Source organism: Mytilus edulis, chromosome 3 (assembly GCF_963676685.1).
Source record: "Mytilus edulis chromosome 3, xbMytEdul2.2, whole genome shotgun sequence".
Classification (NCBI taxonomy): Eukaryota; Metazoa; Mollusca; class Bivalvia; order Mytilida; family Mytilidae; genus Mytilus; species Mytilus edulis.
The window spans coordinates 38953391-38972525 of NC_092346.1; the positions used below are offsets into that span (position 1 = coordinate 38953391).

A 19135-nucleotide genomic window follows, 5' to 3' on the forward strand; every position below is an offset into this window, starting at 1 on the left:
AGTTTAGTTTAGTTTAGTTTAGTTTAGTTTAGTTTAGTTTAGTTTAGTTTAGTTTAGTTTAGTTTAGTTTTTATAAATGAGCAATACACGTTTTCAGAGTATTCATTTCAATGTGTTTGTCTAATCTTTTTTAAAATATGCATGATTTGCCACTAAACCTTTCGCAAACAAGAACCAATGAAAGCTTCCCGGAATTTGGGCTTACGTTCGGGACCAATTGGTTTATTCTCTCTAGCAGACTGGTTCGCTGTTCAGGTAACAATAAGGAAACCAGAAACCCGCTGCGACGCCAAAACAACTTCAGAAAACATTGTTTATTTCATTTTAACTAACATATTATGCCTAAAAGACCAAATCCGTTTGGAGATGCCTCTCCACTCCAAATGAAGACTCATGTTGGAACGAAGGAAATAAATCTGATGGGCATGGACGGAGACAAGAACATGAAAACTGTTTATGGTAAATTATCCAGGAAAATTATTGGCAATAGACAACACTCAACAGGGTTCATCTTTAATAGCCTTATATATTTGTCAACAAAACTATTCCTACTTTGTATGAGGGTAGTAATAGCCCTCTAACGTCAGGCGTCAAACAGTCATTTTCGGCCACCGTTAGCGGCATATGATATTGGTTAAAATTTTACAGTGATTCTTCAAAATATCCTTACTGTGATTCCTCAGAGGTCTTAAATAATAATCCTTACCATCATTTTTGGAAGAGAAAAAAATTAAGTGATTGGTCAAAATCAGTCAATGTTTTTTTATTGTCGAAAAGAAAGTGTACATTTTATTGTCACACACCAAAACATACTGTAGTCCGAGATTACTCTGATGTCCAACGGCTGTTTTGCCAGACAAGCTGGGGCCGTGGGACGTCAGAGCTCGTCCCATATCAAAAAGTGGATATTTGCCCACCCAAAATAGATGCGCTGCTTCGTCGCTTCTGGTGCCGACTGACGGCCTTGGAATTATATAAATCGGGCATCAATCTGTTCATTTTTCATTTATCTTTTCATTAATGTAAGTTTCACCTACCTGCCAACTTTTATTTTTCCATATTTTAACAGTTTTCACAGAGACCCATCGATTTCTGCATTTTGACTTACACTTTCAAATGGACGTCAAGTTACGAGAGAGTTCGTGGCCACGAGACTCAAATATGCAAATTTTGTAGGAGATCGATGTTTAACATTTAGTAGCCAACCACGATTTTTCACCTCCTTTACAGGAGATCGGTATTAAGCATTTAGTTCCGACCACGAGAACAATCGGAAGCTCTCGGACATTTAGATAACTTGCATAGTAAATGAACGAGGTGTTACATTATGGTCATTTGCATAAATCATCACTGTTTTCTCGTGGTCACGTGATAATCTTTGAAAATGAAAGGCAAAATGCAGAAATCGATGGGTCTCTGTGAAAACTGTTAAAATATGGAAAAATAAAGGTTGGCAGGTAGGTGAAACTTACATAAATGAAAAATGAACAGATTGATGCCCGATTTATATAATTCCAAGGCCGTCAGTCGGCACCAGAAGCGACGAAGCAGCATCTATTTTGGGTGGGCAAATATCCACTTTTTGATATGGGACGAGCTTTGACGTCCCACGGCCCCAGCTTGTCTGGCAAAACAGCCGTTGGACGTCAGAGTAATCTCGGACTAAACATACTGTAAATGTCATTTGGCAAGAATTTTAACCGTTATTTGTCATGGGGGTACCCCCATCACTACCCTCTTGTATTTCATACAAATCAAGTGTTCTCCCCAAGCTGTTTTAGCGCTGCGATTTTCAGTCCTATCCCAATTTCCTGCTGTTCTATTTCACTGACCGCAGCTCTATCCAACGCAAGCATGTCACTATATTTTTTCGTAATTTTTTCAAATTTCCAACTTATTTTTCACTTAGGATCATGTGATCAACTGGTTTACTATTTTCTGAATGAATTATTTCTGTTGTATTAAGTAGCTCCGCGGAACCAGTCCAATAAATTTTATAAAATGGCGACATTGAAAGATCAAAATAAACAAAGATTTCAACATTGACATCTATTTCTTTAATTAAAAGAATATATAGAGGCATATATGAATGAAATGAGATGAATAAATTGACTGCATTTCCTGATGAGACTCACAAACTTGATTTACGAATTTTGAACAAACGATTTTAAAAACGATCAAACATACATGTAGGTGTTTGTTACAAATTATTTGCCATGTTTTCTATCCATACGAACCCGAAAATGAGGAAGTCAGTCTTTTAAGTAATAATTACATTTGTATCACCTATTCAAACTTATAATTGTTTAGTCAGCAATTTTACCATTTGAAATCAATTGAGAGAATATGATTAGAAAAACATGAAACCCCAAGCTGATACGACTTGAAAAATTCACTTTTTCGATGTCCAGCTTTGATGAAGCCATTTGAATATTATAAAACGTTAAGTTTAGAAAAATGAGAAATCATTACGCTAAAAAATGTCAATTTTTTAGCATTGTAAGGTCAACAGTTCACTGCTACAATGGGTTACAAAACCAAACACAAAAGCTGACAATGACTTTAGTCTTTCATGTCTTTATTGTTGGTCCTACATGTTCTGCAAGATCCGCTGTAAGTTCTTAGAAATCTTCACATAGGCAGTCTGGTATAGACCCATCAAGGAAAAAAGACTTATCCTTGGGTTTTATACACAGATAATATGAGGATTATATTAATTTACAATGGAGAAAAAAAGACTCTTCTTCTATATTCAGATAATACATGTAACTATGGTCAGGTTGCTGTCTCGTTGACACATTCCCGATTTCCATTCTCAATTTTATTTTAACAAACAAAGGGGTAACTTCCATGAGCATGATGAGGACATCATTACAAGAGTAAACATCAATAGCATAACATAAGAAAAACATATAACAAATCAATTACAAACAAACCGCACCATGACAAAGTTACTGAGAATTGTTGAAAATTACGCGCTTACCACAGCGCTATCCAAAAATCCTGGGAAGAACACTAAAAATCAATAAATTTTCTAAACATTATGATTTAAATTGCAAGCTTGTGTCATCCAATTTTCACATTACAATATATGTTAATAAACCTTATCGCTATTTGGTCCATTCTGAGGTTTATTCCTTGAATGCCAACATCCTTTGATTTACCGACAATTTACCTGTAAAATTATGTTGGCATTCAAGGAATGGGTGCAAAAAGTTATCACAACGAAAGCACATGCTTATCAAAACAATCATACTAATTAAACATAGATAAATTCCAGGTAGTTATATCAAATTCATGTTTGTGAAGTTGTTGAACATCAATTTCTGCTGTTACTGCTTGAACCGATATGATCTTTTCTCAACATAAACCTTTGAATTGTATTTTAATTGTTGCATCACAAAGCCTCAACATATGCCTATTGCCAGGAATTCCCGGTTTGCACAAATTCTACAATAGACTTTGGACTTTGATGTTTCTTTTCAATATTTCTATAGTTGTGTGTTCTGTAATATCCTCCAGTATTACTTGATGGAATTTCTCGAAACTTAGTATCCGATGTTAGATTACACTGTTATATTTTGTTCAGTTGTTCAGGATACTTTTCTTGGTTATGATATTACACCCTTTTAATTGTAAGTGATTCATAATATATTGTTCAGGTGTTATGTTTGCTAATTTTGAAGAGCATATTATTTGTTTGTAGACAGAGCACACAGAAAACAATACATTTATCATAAAATAAGCAAACATATTAGCAGATTGACAAAAAAACACTTCTTACGTGATCTGATAACAGTTGTTGAATATTTTATACAAGCAATTTTCATATTTAACAGTCTATTATAAGTGTAAAGTTTAATAAATTGTTCATTTGAAAAGATCATATTAAATAGTAAAATATTCAAAATGATATGGAACTGAATAAATCTCTTTCCTTTTGTTTTTTAGATTGAAATAATTATATTTAACTTGAATTCCTTTAATATTTGTAATATGACTTTTGTTAATAAACAATTCCATTCCCAATTTTTTTTTTTTTTTTAAAGTAATAAAAAATGTTTTAATTTCTTTATTTCTGTAAAATTCATAATAATTTAACCAAAAAATCTACTACTTTTTAATGTTGCAATTTTATCAAATTCACTAATTATTTTTTAATTTAAACACTTATAAAATAAACATCTATTGAAATATTTTTGTTGGCGTTCAAGGAATAGGTAACACATAAAATGTTTGCAATCGAGAAGACACCCATTCCGATAATAAAATCATTTAGACAACTTCCAGTGTGGTGGTCATGGGTGCCCTCCGTTGCTGTGTTCTGTCTGAACAGGCTCTGTCTGTTTAGAATCCAGATTGGAATAGGAGTTAAGTTAAATCTAAACATTGATATCTATAGAATCTTTGTTGCTTCATTAAATCAATATGAATGCATTTCAATCACGTTTATTATATACATGATATAGGTCCACATCTAAATACACAAGTTCTAAATTTTCCTATCAACATCAAAATGATTCTATGTTGTATGATTCTATTTACTATACAAATGCTTTACATACATCCTTCACCATGTTTACAAGGGTTTAGTATAAATAAATTGACAAATACAATGCCTAACAATGTTAAAATGACCATAGAGCTTTGCATGAACAATATATAAATTTGCTAAATACTACATAGAAGCTGGGACTATTATACTTACTGTTAGTATAATAGTCCAAGGTAGAAGCCACATTATAATGTATATGATTTAATGCAGAGAAAATTATTTTTCAGAAAAGACCAAGCAGCTGTTGTTTACAGGAGCTCAGAAACAATTGGATGATATCAATATAGATGCTAATGACAACTGTGCTTCGATCCCAAACCAAAATGTTTCAGGACAAATGTGCTTAGACAATACTGGACATATAGTTGCCCCATCAGTACCCTCTGTACAGCCTCCCACACCAACTGATGATGATAATGATGAGGATGGTATGGATGTTGATGCTGTTCTTGTAGATGCAAACTCAAATAAGAAAATATCAGATTTTTTCACTGTCAAAAGTATGTACATATCATTTACAAGTTTTTTAACACATCAATAACTTGGTCACACATTTATGATAGATTTTATGAAACAGATTCTTTTTTATTGTTTATTTTTTTTCAGTTAACATTTCAGACTGGCATTTGCATACAGTATGTCAGTATGGGATTCTATTTTAAGACATCAAAAGTTTATAAAATCTACATAGAATGTTTATAATATGACAGATTCAAGATTACGAAGAAAAATTATTGAAATTTATAACAAAAAAATCCTTATTTTACTGTTAAAAAGACTGTTTGGCAGTCAACATTACACTTTTACACTGACAACAGCAATAGCAGGATATACACAGGGTTCTTTGGCACTCTTACAAATTTGCATTTCATCTGATAAATTTAATAGTTTTAGTAGAAATCTGAATCTGTTCACTATCATCAGTTTTCTGATTCTGAGCAAACATGTACACAATGTAAGCATTCAAAACAAAAATATCACAATTTACTCTTATTTACACAAATGTTGTCCTCTGTGTTTGCAGTGTATTTTATTAATTTTTTGTGCAAATTTATTGATATTTGATGAAAATTACAGCTACATTACAAACTGCAACTGTAATCAAATTCAAAGTTCTTCAAGCTAAAAAAATATTTATTCATTTTAGATATTGCCGAACAAAGACAAAAAGATATTCCACAGAAACCATCAGTAAGTCATTTTTGAATAAAGGAAATGTGAAATATATATAATAAAAGTACAGAGATAGTTATTCAATCCTATCAAAAAATAGAAAAACAGATATACAAATGTACAATGGCAAAATGTAGAAATGAAATGAAATGGCAGACTTTTGTCATGCAGGAGCAAGGATTAATAATGCTTTTGATGTCATTTCTGTGCCATTTCTCATGAACTGTTCAACCAATTCTTATCAAATTATTATAAATTGCTACTGATGACAAAATTGAGATGAAGTACAATGATTGACTATTTTCACTATTGATGTCAGGACTTATTGCCCTTGATCATTATCGATTGGAAATTTGCACATTAAGTCATTTCTCTGCATTTGCAATAACTTCAAATTTTAATATTTTGTTACTAATGACAAAAGAAGTTTATTTCAACTCTACCTTTCCTCTTAGGGACGACCTCAAAAGTTCAATGAAGGATAAAAAAACTTAATTCACATAGTTTTTTCACTGACCCCCACCCCCCTCTTAACTTAATTTGGGAAAAATTAATTTACCTATATGGATATATGTAAAATAGATTTTAAATTAACAAAACTTGCAGCAATGCAACCCCACCCCCACCCCCAAACTATTTGATTTAAGTTTTTTATCCTACATCGATCTTTTGATGTCGTCCCTTATTATGATGAACAATGAGCATGGTGAGTACCTTAAAAATAAAGAAAATCATGTTTTTTGTCAATCTGACTGCATATTTAACCCCTAATACATTTGTAAGTTGTCAAGGTTGTTAAAAAACCTGTTGTTATGTTTTAAGCTATTATGTGTACAATAATAATGTATATTTCAGTTATGATAGAAGAAATGCCACCAAAGAAATGAACAGTGACTAGGTTCAACAAACAGACACAAGTCAAGCTGCTAGATGATTTGATATACAATTTATTGGAAAAGATGGACAGCATTTTATAGTTTTGTATAGTTATTTTTTTATGAAAACGTTTCCAATCTCTGCTGTGCAATGCATTTATTTCTTAGTATTCATCTGAGGGAAGGGTTTATTATAGATATAATACAACAAAAATTATAAAATCATGTAAGAAAGATGGTAGAAATATATGTTTGCATTATACCACTTGACAATCCAACTGCTATTATGGAGAATTAAATGAAAGGTATAGGTTATGCCAATTTTGGCGGAAACAATGTATTATAAGACTTGCTGTATAGTGTGAATTAAATATTATTAGTGATTATATGATTGTTCGTTTTTATTAAAATTGCAGTTAAAATAGTCCAAAATAATAAATATTTCTTTTGGCTCTTAATTTTTAGGACGTAAAAAAGTGCTAATATGTACTTATGTGTTTTGTAGTCTAAGATAAAATATGCTGCTGTCATGGCTGTTATGTGTATTGTTCTATTTTTTTCTGTGTTATATTAAAAATCATGGCTATCTAAATGATTGAAATGTATATTGAACTTAAAGTTAGATGTGTTCAAAAACATTTTGTGAAACTTGATAAAGCTACTTTTTGTTTGTACATTTTGATTACTGGGTAATTATAGTAGACATAGATTGAATACATGTTTTCCCCTTGAAAAAAAGATAATTGTAATGTGCAGTGTATTCATTATTTTAATACTGCATCTACTAGATAACTATAGGTCCAAATTTTTAGTGCTATTTTCCAAGTGTGCAGTTGATATATATTTATTGAGCCAAATAAAAAAGTATGTGTGGTTCCAGTCACATCCGAAAAAAAGTTAGGGTAGGTAGGTAGGGATTTTTTTTTATTTTATGGTTTTTTTTTACATTGAGTCTATGAGAGCAACATTCTGACTTTAACAGTGCTTAATGAAAAATGACAATAAATTTTTTAGGGAAGGCTATTTTTAAGCCGAAAAAGTAGGAACGGTAGGGTTACTGGAACCACACATATATTTTTATTTGGCCTTATAATGGTAAATTAATGCTATATGGAGAAGTTGGGTTTATGGAATTGTTTCTCTTGTTGACAAACTTGTTTGAAAAGTTTGAATTTTGTCAATTGAGTAGAAGTAGTTTAGGGCTATTCCAGAAAAAAAATATAGGGGGGGGGTTGGAAGGCAGTTTTTGTCAGCACCCACCACCCAGACAATTGTAATTGAGAATTATAGTGCATTGTAGTGTGAAAAGTTGCTCTGATACCCATCACCCATGTATTATTAATACGTGCCTTCCAACCCCCCCCCCCCCCCCCATACCTTTTTTTCTTGAATAGCCCTTATTTAATTTTATGGAATAGCTTCTATCGTAGATAAATTACTTTATGACTTTAGTTTTTTCTCGTTTTTTTTTTCTATTTAGGTTATGTGAAATATGATAGATTTAAATATGTATGTTAACTTATTGAAATTACATCACCATCATTTAATAGTTTTTTTTCTAAATCATCATGATACATTTTCATTAAATTCCACACACATGTAAATAAAACTTATCTTAAAAAAGGGTCACACTTCTGTTATTCATCAAGGCTAATTAACAATTTCATTAACTTCGAAGTCTGTAAATCGACAACAAAATTAAGATTTTATAATTATACATATATTGTTAATTTTATCTTTATTCTTATACAAATATGAATATACATGCTTTAAATTATCACAGTGAAAATGACAGTGTCACATTTTTCCAAAACAGTATTTAAAAATATAGGAAGAATATAAATGTTCATTTTAAGGGTTGATTTCTGTAGATATCTTAGAATTGTTCATCTATTTTTGACAGATTTCTGCCCATCATCCATTTTGATGTTCTTCTGTTACATTTTATGCCTCATTCCTGGTTAGAATCATGTATTTCATTAGTAGTCAACATATACTTTCATTGTACACAAAGAAACTTATAAATATTCATACAGTATTACTTTTATTCATAATTTTGAATTTTGCTGTTTTTGTGTCAGATTCGAATTGGTAGATGTTGATTTTTAATTTTAAAAGTAATTTTGCCTAATGTTGTTATTGCTTCTAACCGCAAACCCCCATGTGTGTCTTTCTATAGTGCTCATAATTCCAAATATGCAGTGTGTTCTGTTAATTTGTTTTAAAAATGTAATGTACTTTTTTTTCTGTAATTGTAAGTTTGCATGGTGCAAGATGTTGGTTTTTTTCTCCTCGTTTTTGACTACTATTTTAAGACAAATGTGTTGACAGTTTATTAAAAGTAGATTTGTCAGGAAACAATGAATAACCTGCTTGGTGTCAATTCCAAACAGTACTGTGGATTCATTTATTTTCGTGGGTACCAATTTTCGTGGTTTGAGGAAAATTTACATATTCGTGGATATTTAATTTCGTGGTTTTGGCAAAGTCTACACTCATTCCTTTAGAAAATTTGTCATTCGTTGAACATTTGAATTCGTGGTTCTCTTGTACCAACGAAATCCACGAAAATTGGTATCCAACGAATATTAATGAATCCACAGTAATTGCTTAAAAAAAAGGTCATCCAAAGAGAATTTAACTTATACCCATACACAAAAAATCATGTTAATGTTTGAAAAAAATTGGGAATGATGACCCATGGATTACACAGAAACACTACACCTGTGCCACTGAATGTCACAGTATAAACATTTTTCACATTTTTATCAATTTGGTCACAATAAGCCTCAAGGCAATCTTTTCCAGCCATGTTTTAAAAGTGTTTCATTTATAAAAGTACTGTACATTGTCATTCCAAATATTCACTGAACTGAAATAATGCTGAATTAGCAAAACATGTTCTATTTAATTATTTTCAAAAAATGTGTTCTTTCAACCTGGGACTGTTAAACTAATATGATATTCTAGTCCTAGTTTAATCCAACTTTATAACTTTTACCTTAGGGTGTAGATACAAAAAAGACAACAGAAAAATGTCTAGGAACTTTGATGTCAAGTATTTGGACATGTACCCCGGTATAAAGAACTGAGAATAAATTTTTGGTAACAAAATATTGAACAGCTAAGACCATTTTGAACAGGCTAAGAGTTGGAGATTTTTTTTAATGGAAGTTTCAATCAATGGACAAGATTGAAATGTAAGAATTAGATTGAACAAATATTATAGAAAATTTGAAAAAAGGCTTAGAGTTTTTTTGTAATGTAAGTTTCAAGAAATGGACATGATTGAATTGCAAGATAAAACAAGTGTTAGAGAAAATTTGTCATTTGAGGTTGTTACTTGGTTTGTGGATTGTTATGGCAATTTTTGTTTATACTATTTACCTATTATAAATTTATATTGTTATATGTACTGTACTAAAGTTGAGCAGGCAAAACAAAAGTACTCATTTACTGTTGTAAGTAATATGTTTCTGCACAATAAAATTATAGGTATTATTATTGTATAAGTAATTATGCTATATATTTGGAATGGGGTTTACAGAATATAGAATGAGGGGCTAAATGTGCAAAATAAAGGGATATAGACAAAGATAATTAAAAAAAGAAAAGAAAAGAGACTAATGAGGTGTTGAAGCATAAAGAAGAAAAACTAATGGGCAATAAAGTTAACTAATGGACAATAAAGTTTACTACTAATGGACAATAAAGTTAACTAATGGGCAATAAAGTTAACTAATGGACAATAAAGTTAACTTATGGGCAATACAGTTAACTAATGGGCAATAAAGTTAACTAATGGGCAATACAGTTAACTAATGGGCAATAAAGTTTACTACTAATGGGCAATAAAGTTAACTAATGGGCAATAAAGTTTACTACTAATGGGCAATAAAGTTAACTAATGGGCAATAAAGTTAACTAATGGACAATAAAGTTAACTAATGGACAATAAAGTTAACTAATGGGCAATAAAATTAACTAATGGGCAATAAAGTTAACTAATGGACAATAAAGTTAACTAATGGACAATAAAGTTAACTAATGGGCAATAAAGTTAACTAATGGGCAATAAAGTTTACTACTAATGTACAATAAAGTTAACTAATGGACAATGAAGTTAACTAATGGGCAATAAAGTTAACTAATGGACAATAAAGTTAACTAATGGGCAAAAAGTTAACTAATGGACAATAAAGTTAACTTATGGGCAATAAAGTTAACTAATGGACAATAAAGTTAACTAATGGACAATGAAGTTAACTAATGGACAATTAAGTTAACTAATGGACAATGAAGTTAACTAATGGGCAATGAAGTTAACTAATGGGCAATAAAGTTAACTAATGGGCAATACAGTTAACTAATGGACAATAAAGTTAACTAATGGACACTAAAGTTTAACTAATGGACAATAAAGTTAACTAATGGACAATAAAGTAATGGACAATAAAGTTAACTAATGGACAATAAAGTTAACTAATGGACAATAAAGTTTACTACTAATGGACAATAAAGTTAACTAATGGGCAATAAAGTTAACTAATGGACAATAAAGTTAACTAATGGGCAATAAAGTTAACTAATGGGCAATAAAGTTAACTAATGGACAATAAAGTTAACTAATGGACAATAAAGTTAACTAATGGGCAATAAAGTTAACTAATGGACAATAAAGTTAACTAATGGGCAATAAAGTTAACTAATGAACAATAAAGTTAACTAATGGACAATAAAGTTAACTAATGGGCAATAAAGTTTACTACTAATGGGCAATAAAGTTAACTAATGGGCAATAAAGTTAACTAATGGACAATAAAGTTAACTAATGGACAATAAAGTTAACTAATGGGCAATTAAATTAACTAATGGGCAATAAAGTTAACTAATGGGCAATAAAGTTAACTAATGGACAATAAAGTTAACTAATGGGCAATAAAGTTAACTAATGGACAATAAAGTTAACTAATGGGCAATTAAATTAACTAATGGGCAATAAAGTTAACTAATGGGCAATAAAGTTAACTAATGGACAATAAAGTTAACTAATGGACAATAAAGTTAACTAATGGGCAATAAAGTTAACTAATGGGCAATAAAGTTTACTACTAATGGACAATTAAGTTAACTAATGGGCAATAAAGTTAACTTATGGGCAATAAAGTTAACTAATGGGCAATAAAGTTAACTAATGGGCAATAAAGTTAACTAATGGACAATAAAGTTAACTAATGGACAATGAAGTTAACTAATGGGCAATGAAGTTAACTAATGGGCAATGAAGTTAACTAATGGGCAATAAAGTTAACTTATGGGCAATAAAGTTAACTAATGGGCAATAAAGTTAACTAATGGACAATAAAGTTAACTAATGGACAATAAAGTTAACTAATGGACAATGAAGTTAACTAATGGACAATAAAGTTAACTAATGGACAATGAAGTTAACTAATGTGCAATGAAGTTAACTAATGGGCAATAAAGTTAACTAATGGGCAATAAAGTTAACTAATGGACAATAAAGTTAACTAATGGACAATAAAGTTAACTAATGGACAATAAAGTTTAACTAATGGACAATAAAGTTAACTAATGGACAATAAAGTTAACTAATGGACAATAAAGTTTACTACTAATGGACAATAAAGTTAACTAATGGGCAATAAAGTTAACTAATGGACAATAAAGTTAACTTATGGACAATAAAGTTAACTAATGGGCAATAAAGTTAACTAATGGACAATAAAGTTAACTTATGGACAATAAAGTTAACTAATGGGCAATAAAGTTAACTAATGGACAATAAAGTTAACTAATGGGCAATAAAGTTAACTAATGGGCAATAAAGTTAACTAATGGACAATACAGTTAACTAATTGGCAATAAAGTAAACTAATGGACAATAAAGTTAACTAATGGACAATAAAGTTCACTAATGGGCAATAAAGTTAACTAATGGGCAATAAAGTTAACTAATGGACAATAAAGTTAACGAATGGGCAATAAAGTTAACTAATGGACAATAAAGTTAACTAATGGACAATAAAGTTAACTAATGGACAATAAAGTTAACTAATGGACAATAAAGTTAACTAATGGACAAAAAAGTTAACTAATGGGCAATAAAGTTAACTAATGGGCAATAAAGTTAACTAATGGACAATAAAGTTAACTAATGGACAATAAAGTTTAACTAATGAATAAAGTTAACTAATGGACAATAAAGTTTACTACTAATGGACAATAAAGTTAACTAATGGGCAATAAAGTTAACTAATGGGCAATAAAGTTAACTAATGGACAATAAAGTTAACTAATGGACAAAATATACCTAAAAGAATAAAGAAATGAAGGACCCCCATCTCTAATATACAAATCTCATTTCTTTTTGAGAATTATGATATTTGCGACTGGACTCATACCAAACAAAAGTTATCTACAAAGAAAGTTGAAGGATTTAATCAATTTTTATTGGTACGTTACTTTTGCTCTTCTGTGTTCAATAATGAGCTTCTGTGCGGCAAAACTGACATTGTTTGTAGTGATTTTGGATTTTTTATATGGCTTGATACTGTCGATTAACTAACTTCTATTTTGTGTAATCAAGAAAATCATGTTTTGTGGATCCTTGCTTGTAAGGTGTCAACACATTTATAAAAAACATGTTATTTGGTCTAAACTTTTATTCATTGCTCACGAATAGCCACAAAATTGATAAAACTTAGTACCTTTTACATAAGAATGAGATCTAAGTATTAAATTGCAGGTTTCCTGTTATTCTACAGTCGCTACAATATAGTAAGCTGTGAATGAATACCTTGAAGGCATCCGTACCAAATCCATTCAATGAAAATTATGGTACTATTTAGCTAGTACTATTGTATAATTTCTTGAATTTTGGCTCATTTCAAATATGCATGAATTATTTTCCACTTGATATAAAGCAATCAACAAACATCTTGAAATAAATATGATATGACCAAACAAGGTGCGTATATACAATCACTCTTCCTTAATACTGAGTGATATCTCTTGCACATAAAAGACTTCATTGTAGATTTTGAAAAAGAGCAGGCTAATTTTGCTACAAGGCAGCACTCTTACCCACAAAGTGGATGGGGATTAATACAAGTTGCAATAACTTTTTTCCCAATCCAATCAAAGTACAAAATTAAAAATATTCCTATTAGAATCGAAATAATTCTAAAATGCCATGCTAGGGCTCAGAAATAAGATATTGTCAAATATAATGCCCACCCATGTTAAAATGAGCATAGAGCATGGCATGAAAGAAATATTTCTTAATGAAATTGTGTGTCCAAATTTTCATTTACATCACAGCCTTTGTAGGAGTTGTGTGGACAATTATAGTATGGATTCCTGTGTGGTGAAGAAGAGTTTGTGTAGAATTAATTTCATTTCCTATATTGCAAAAAAAACTAGGTCTAGTTAACAACAAATAGGTTAGTCAAAGTAATTCGATTTCTGGTGCCAAAAGTAAATATTGATTGTTTTAATTTCAGTACTGTATTTTTCATGATTTCTTGGTTTCCCTTGACAGGGGAGTTGGATTTGTAGAAAAGTGATATATAAATGACAAAAAAATTCTCTTGACAATATTCGGATTATCTTTAATGCATGGCCATTAAAATTATGGAAATTAATTCAATTCAGTTCAATGTTTTATTAAAGTCTCATCTCTCAACAAGTACAATCAATCTTTATACATTGTAAAATAACACTAAATAAAATGAGAGCCATTCTATACAGAATTATAAGAGACTAAATTATGATAGTGATATATTATTTATATTTAAACTTTCTTTATATGTCTGTTCCATGCTAACTAAATCAATAACTTATACAGTGGCGGATCCAGCCATTTTAAAAAAAGGAGGGGGGGGGGGGGGGGGTTCCCAAGCCAGAGTAAAGGGGGGGGGTTCCAACTATATGCTCCCATTCAAATACATTGATCGACCAAAAAAAAGGGGGGGTTCCAACCCCCGGACCCCCCCCCCCCCCTGGATCCGCCACTGACTTATACATGTTATAGTACTTTGAAGCCTGACTAGAGAGGGCTCCCTCTTTATCAGTCTGTGGGACAACCCCTTATGAAAATTTCTGGATCCATCCCTGGTTGGTGAAGCTGAAACTTAAAGTAGTTGGACAATGAGACTTTTGAAATGTACAGTGCAGTCCAGTGTATCCACACACTTAAGACTTTTGGCCTCAATTTGGTAATCACATAATCGGATAATATGGTGTGAACAACTGAATTCATGACATATTTTCGCTTCCTCAATTCTTTATGTATAGTTTCACCCTTAAGATTTTATGTAATTTGTGTCCAAAGTTATGGAAACCATTGTTTTAACAATTATTCAAATGTCTGGTGAATTTGTGCATGCCTTCTAAAAAAGCTATTTAATTTTGATATCAGGAAATATTTCATACCTGGAAATGTAGTTCAGTTTGAACCAAACAAACTGCCAGGGATGAGGAGCAAAATATCTTTCATTTAGATACAAATCAGACTTTAAATGAAGCTAAGTTTATCTGATGCAGTAATTTTTCCTATGGAAAATGGCTAAATATGGTTACTCAGTGGATTGCAAGTATACATTTATGCTTTTACTGTTTAAATCCTCTTGTTATTTTCGTCATTTTGCATCCTTTGTTCTGTTCATCTTCTTACCATCTATGTTCTGTGCATCCTCTTATATGACTATGTTCTGTTCAGCCATCATCTTTCACCCTTTGTCCTGTTCACCATCTTACAGTCTTGTGTTCTGTTCAACCATTACACCCTATGTTTAATTCATCAACTAGTACCCCTGTCTTCTGTTCATCATGCTTAGTTTTGTTCATTCTCTTACAACCCAGTGTTCTGTGTATACTCTCACGTCCTCTTGCAATCATTTGTACTGTTTATTCTTTTACACGTTATGTTTTGTTCATCTTTTTGTGTCGTTTTGTTCTGTTCATCCTCTTGCAGTCCTTTGTGCTGATCATCATCTTAAATCCTTTGTTCTGTTTATCATGTGGCCTTGTTTTGTTCTGTTCACCATCGTATATCCTTTGTTCTGTTCATCCTCTTGCAGTCCTTTGTTCTGTTCATCCTCTTGCAGTCCTTTGTTCTGTTCATCCTCTGGCAGTCCTTTGTTTAGTTCATCCTCTTGCAGTCCTTTGTTCAGTTCATTCTCTTGCAGTCCTTTGTTCAGTTCATCCTCTTGCAGTCCTTTGTTCTGTTTATCCTTTTGCAGTCCTTTGTTCTGTTCATCCTATAAACCCACATGTTCTGTTCATTCTCTTGCAGTCCTTTGTTCTGTTCATTCTCTTGCAGTCCTTTGTTCTGTTCATTCTCTTGCAGTCCTTTGTTCTGTTCATCCTCTTGCAGTCCTTTGTTCTGTTCATCCTTTTGCAGTCCTTTGTTCTGTTCATCCTATAAACCCACATGTTCTGTTCATCCTTTTGCAGTCCTTTGTTCAGTTCATCCTCTTGCAGTCCTTTGTTCTGTTCATTCTCTTGCAGTCCTTTGTTCTGTTCATCCTCTTGCAGTCCTTTGTTCTGTTCATCCTTTTGCAGTCCTTTGTTCTGTTCATCCTATAAAACCACATGTTCTGTTCATCCTTTTGCAGTCCTTTGTTCAGTTCATCCTCTTGCAGTCCTTTGTTCTGTTCATTCTCTTGCAGTCCTTTGTTCTGTTCATCCTCTTGCAGTCCTTTGTTCTGTTCATCCTTTTGCAGTCCTTTGTTCAGTTCATCCTCTTGCAGTCCTTTGTTCTATTCATCCTCTGGCAGTCCTTTGTTTAGTTCATCCTCTTGCAGTCCTTTGTTCAGTTCATTCTCTTGCAGTCCTTTGTTCAGTTCATCCTCTTGCAGTCCTTTGTTCTGTTTATCCTTTTGCAGTCCTTTGTTCTGTTCATCCTATAAACCCACATGTTCTGTTCATTCTCTTGCAGTCCTTTGTTCTGTTCATTCTCTTGCAGTCCTTTGTTCTGTTCATCCTCTTGCAGTCCTTTGTTCTGTTCATCCTTTTGCAGTCCTTTGTTCTGTTCATCCTATAAACCCACATGTTCTGTTCATCCTTTTGCAGTCCTTTGTTCAGTTCATCCTCTTGCAGTCCTTTGTTCTGTTCATTCTCTTGCAGTCCTTTGTTCTGTTCATCCTCTTGCAGTCTTTTGTTCTGTTCATCCTTTTGCAGTCCTTTGTTCAGTTCATCCTCTTGCAGTCCTTTGTTCTGTTCATTCTCTTGAAGTCCTTTGTTCTGTTCATTCTCTTGCAGTCCTTTGTTCTGTTCATCCTCTTGCAGTCCTTTGTTCTGTTCATCCTTTTGCAGTCCTTTGTTCTGTTCATTCTCTTGCAGTCCTTTGTTCTGTTCATCTTATAAACCCACATGTTCTGTTCATCCTTTTGCAGTCCTTTGTTCTGTTCATCCTCTGGCAGTCCTTTTTTCAGTTCATCCTCTTGCAGTCCTTTGTTCTGTTCATTCTCTTGCAGTCCTTTGTTCTGTTCATTCTCTTGCAGTCCTTTGTTCTGTTCATCCTTTTGCAGTCCTTTGTTCTGTTCGCCATCTTACACTCTTTGTTCTGTTCATCCTTTTGCAGTCCTTTGTTCTGTTCGCAATCTTACACTCTTTGTTCTTTTCGCCATCTTACACTCTTTGTTCTGTTCGCCGTCTTACACTCTTTGTTCTGTTCGCCATCTTACACTCTTTGTTCTGTTCATCCTTTTACATCCCTTTGTTCTGTTCACCCTCTTGCTCGTTTTTGTTCTGTTCAACATCTTACACTCTTTGTTCTGTTCATTATCTTACAACCCTTTGTTCAGTTCATTCTTTAACTCTATATTCTATCCATCCTCTTGCATCGTTTTGTCCTGTTCTTACTCGTACACCTATTTGTTCTTTTCATTTTGCTTTTGGATATGATCTTAGTAACTTTCAAGAAAGCAGTCCGAGGGGTAGTCGTACTTTGTAAATGTATTCTTCTAATCATGATGCTCTTATTATGTCAGTCACGATTTTCATGTAGAACCAACAATATATTCCAAAACAGATAGAGAGTGAGAGATGTCAGAGATACAGCTGGAATCCTCGGATAAGGAAAGAAAAGAAGCTTTGTGTTTCACAATATAGCAGTTACATACATGTCAACCAGCAAATGTCTTATGACATAAATTATTACATTCCTAGCCTTAAAAGCAAACAATAACGTTAATAACGTGCAGTGTGTGGGCTTGATGGTGTGCTTTCTAAACACTGTAACTGGTGTTAAACCGGTTCACTCTTATTTTTTAGCTCATAAATTTTAAAAGAAAAAGAAAATATAATGAGATGAATAAGAAAACTTCTTTTATGGATAAAGATGCAAACAAGACGAGGGGATTTTCGGTAAGTGAAGACTAGTTCAAACCCCAATTGCATTTAATGAATAGATATGTGTATTGTCATACTAAATTGTCTATTAGTACACGTGCGACCGTTATTTAATGTAATGACCTCATAAGCATGCAGTTTGTGTATCAATTCAAAGTACAATAATGTTGATGTATAAGACAGGCTGGACCATACGGGTTAACTTAATAATTGGATAGAAGTATCTGTTTGGTTATGTATTGAACAGTCAACCATTAATATTAATCAATATAAAAAGCGATAAAGACAATATTCAAAGGTCTGATAATGTTAAATTGATAATTAAACTTGAAAAATAGTTTGTCTTTCAAAAAGACCGAAAGGTTAAATGCATGAATCTCCATTTTAAGTCGCATTTTGTTACCGAAACCTCAATCACACGTTGTTTCTTATTTTTGTCTTCAAATAAAATTTCATTTTGAATGCATTATATTTGTCATTCTTTAATTTCGATGAAAAATCAATTCATGACACAAAATTAATTCTCGCACTAGACGAGACCAGAAGGTCAGGAACAGCTTTGTTATTGCTGTTCTTCGTCTCGAAGTCACAAATGCCCCGCAAAAAGGCATATCTCAATGAAGGTTAAGACAGTTCCTAGCACTGATTTGGTGCCAAGAAAATATTGAAATATTACAATCATTTACAATTCAAATTGGGACTTTGCTATTCATGTAATCCCTTCGAATTCCACAAAAGATCCAGATTACACATGTATCATATGATAAAAACATCATGGTGTTACACTCGCTTGTTATTTAAAGTTACATAATTGAAATGAAGTCCATTTCTGTATATAAAGTTTACAGTAGATTTATATCCACACGAACATCTGCAGATGTAAAGAAGTTTCAAAGAGGTACTAGACATTTGAATAATTGTTAAAACAATGGTTTCCATAACTTTGGACACAAATTAGCAATCATACCACACCGCCTTATTAGTCACCAGACCTACCGAGGAAGTCGAGAGGGGGGCTTATGTTTGCACTCTGTCCTTCTGTCTGTCTGTCAATCCGGCAAATCAGTTTTCCAGACTTTTTTCATAATGGCATATGGCTTGAAAAAAATGGTTTGGTATTTGGTGTATTTTTTTTATCATGACAATTTTCAGA

The 19135-nt window shown here is 32.1% G+C and overlaps 2 protein-coding genes across 2 annotated transcripts; one reads left to right on the forward strand and one right to left on the reverse strand.

The window, feature by feature from the left end:
- Window positions 1–240: 240 nt before the first annotated feature.
- Window positions 241–6817, forward strand: LOC139516453 (uncharacterized). Its single transcript, XM_071306589.1, has 4 exons — window positions 241–459; window positions 4783–5055; window positions 5703–5746; window positions 6584–6817. Exons 1-4 carry the CDS (start codon window positions 339–341, stop codon window positions 6587–6589), a joined length of 444 nt encoding a protein of 147 aa, XP_071162690.1. The 5' UTR covers window positions 241–338; the 3' UTR covers window positions 6590–6817.
- Window positions 6818–15617: 8800 nt separating this feature from the next.
- Window positions 15618–17310, reverse strand: LOC139515241 (golgin subfamily A member 6-like protein 7). Its single transcript, XM_071304803.1, has 4 exons — window positions 17290–17310; window positions 16675–16980; window positions 16057–16209; window positions 15618–15887 (listed from the first exon to the last, which is right to left on the reverse strand). Exons 1-4 carry the CDS (start codon window positions 17308–17310, stop codon window positions 15618–15620), a joined length of 750 nt encoding a protein of 249 aa, XP_071160904.1.
- Window positions 17311–19135: the final 1825 nt, after the last annotated feature.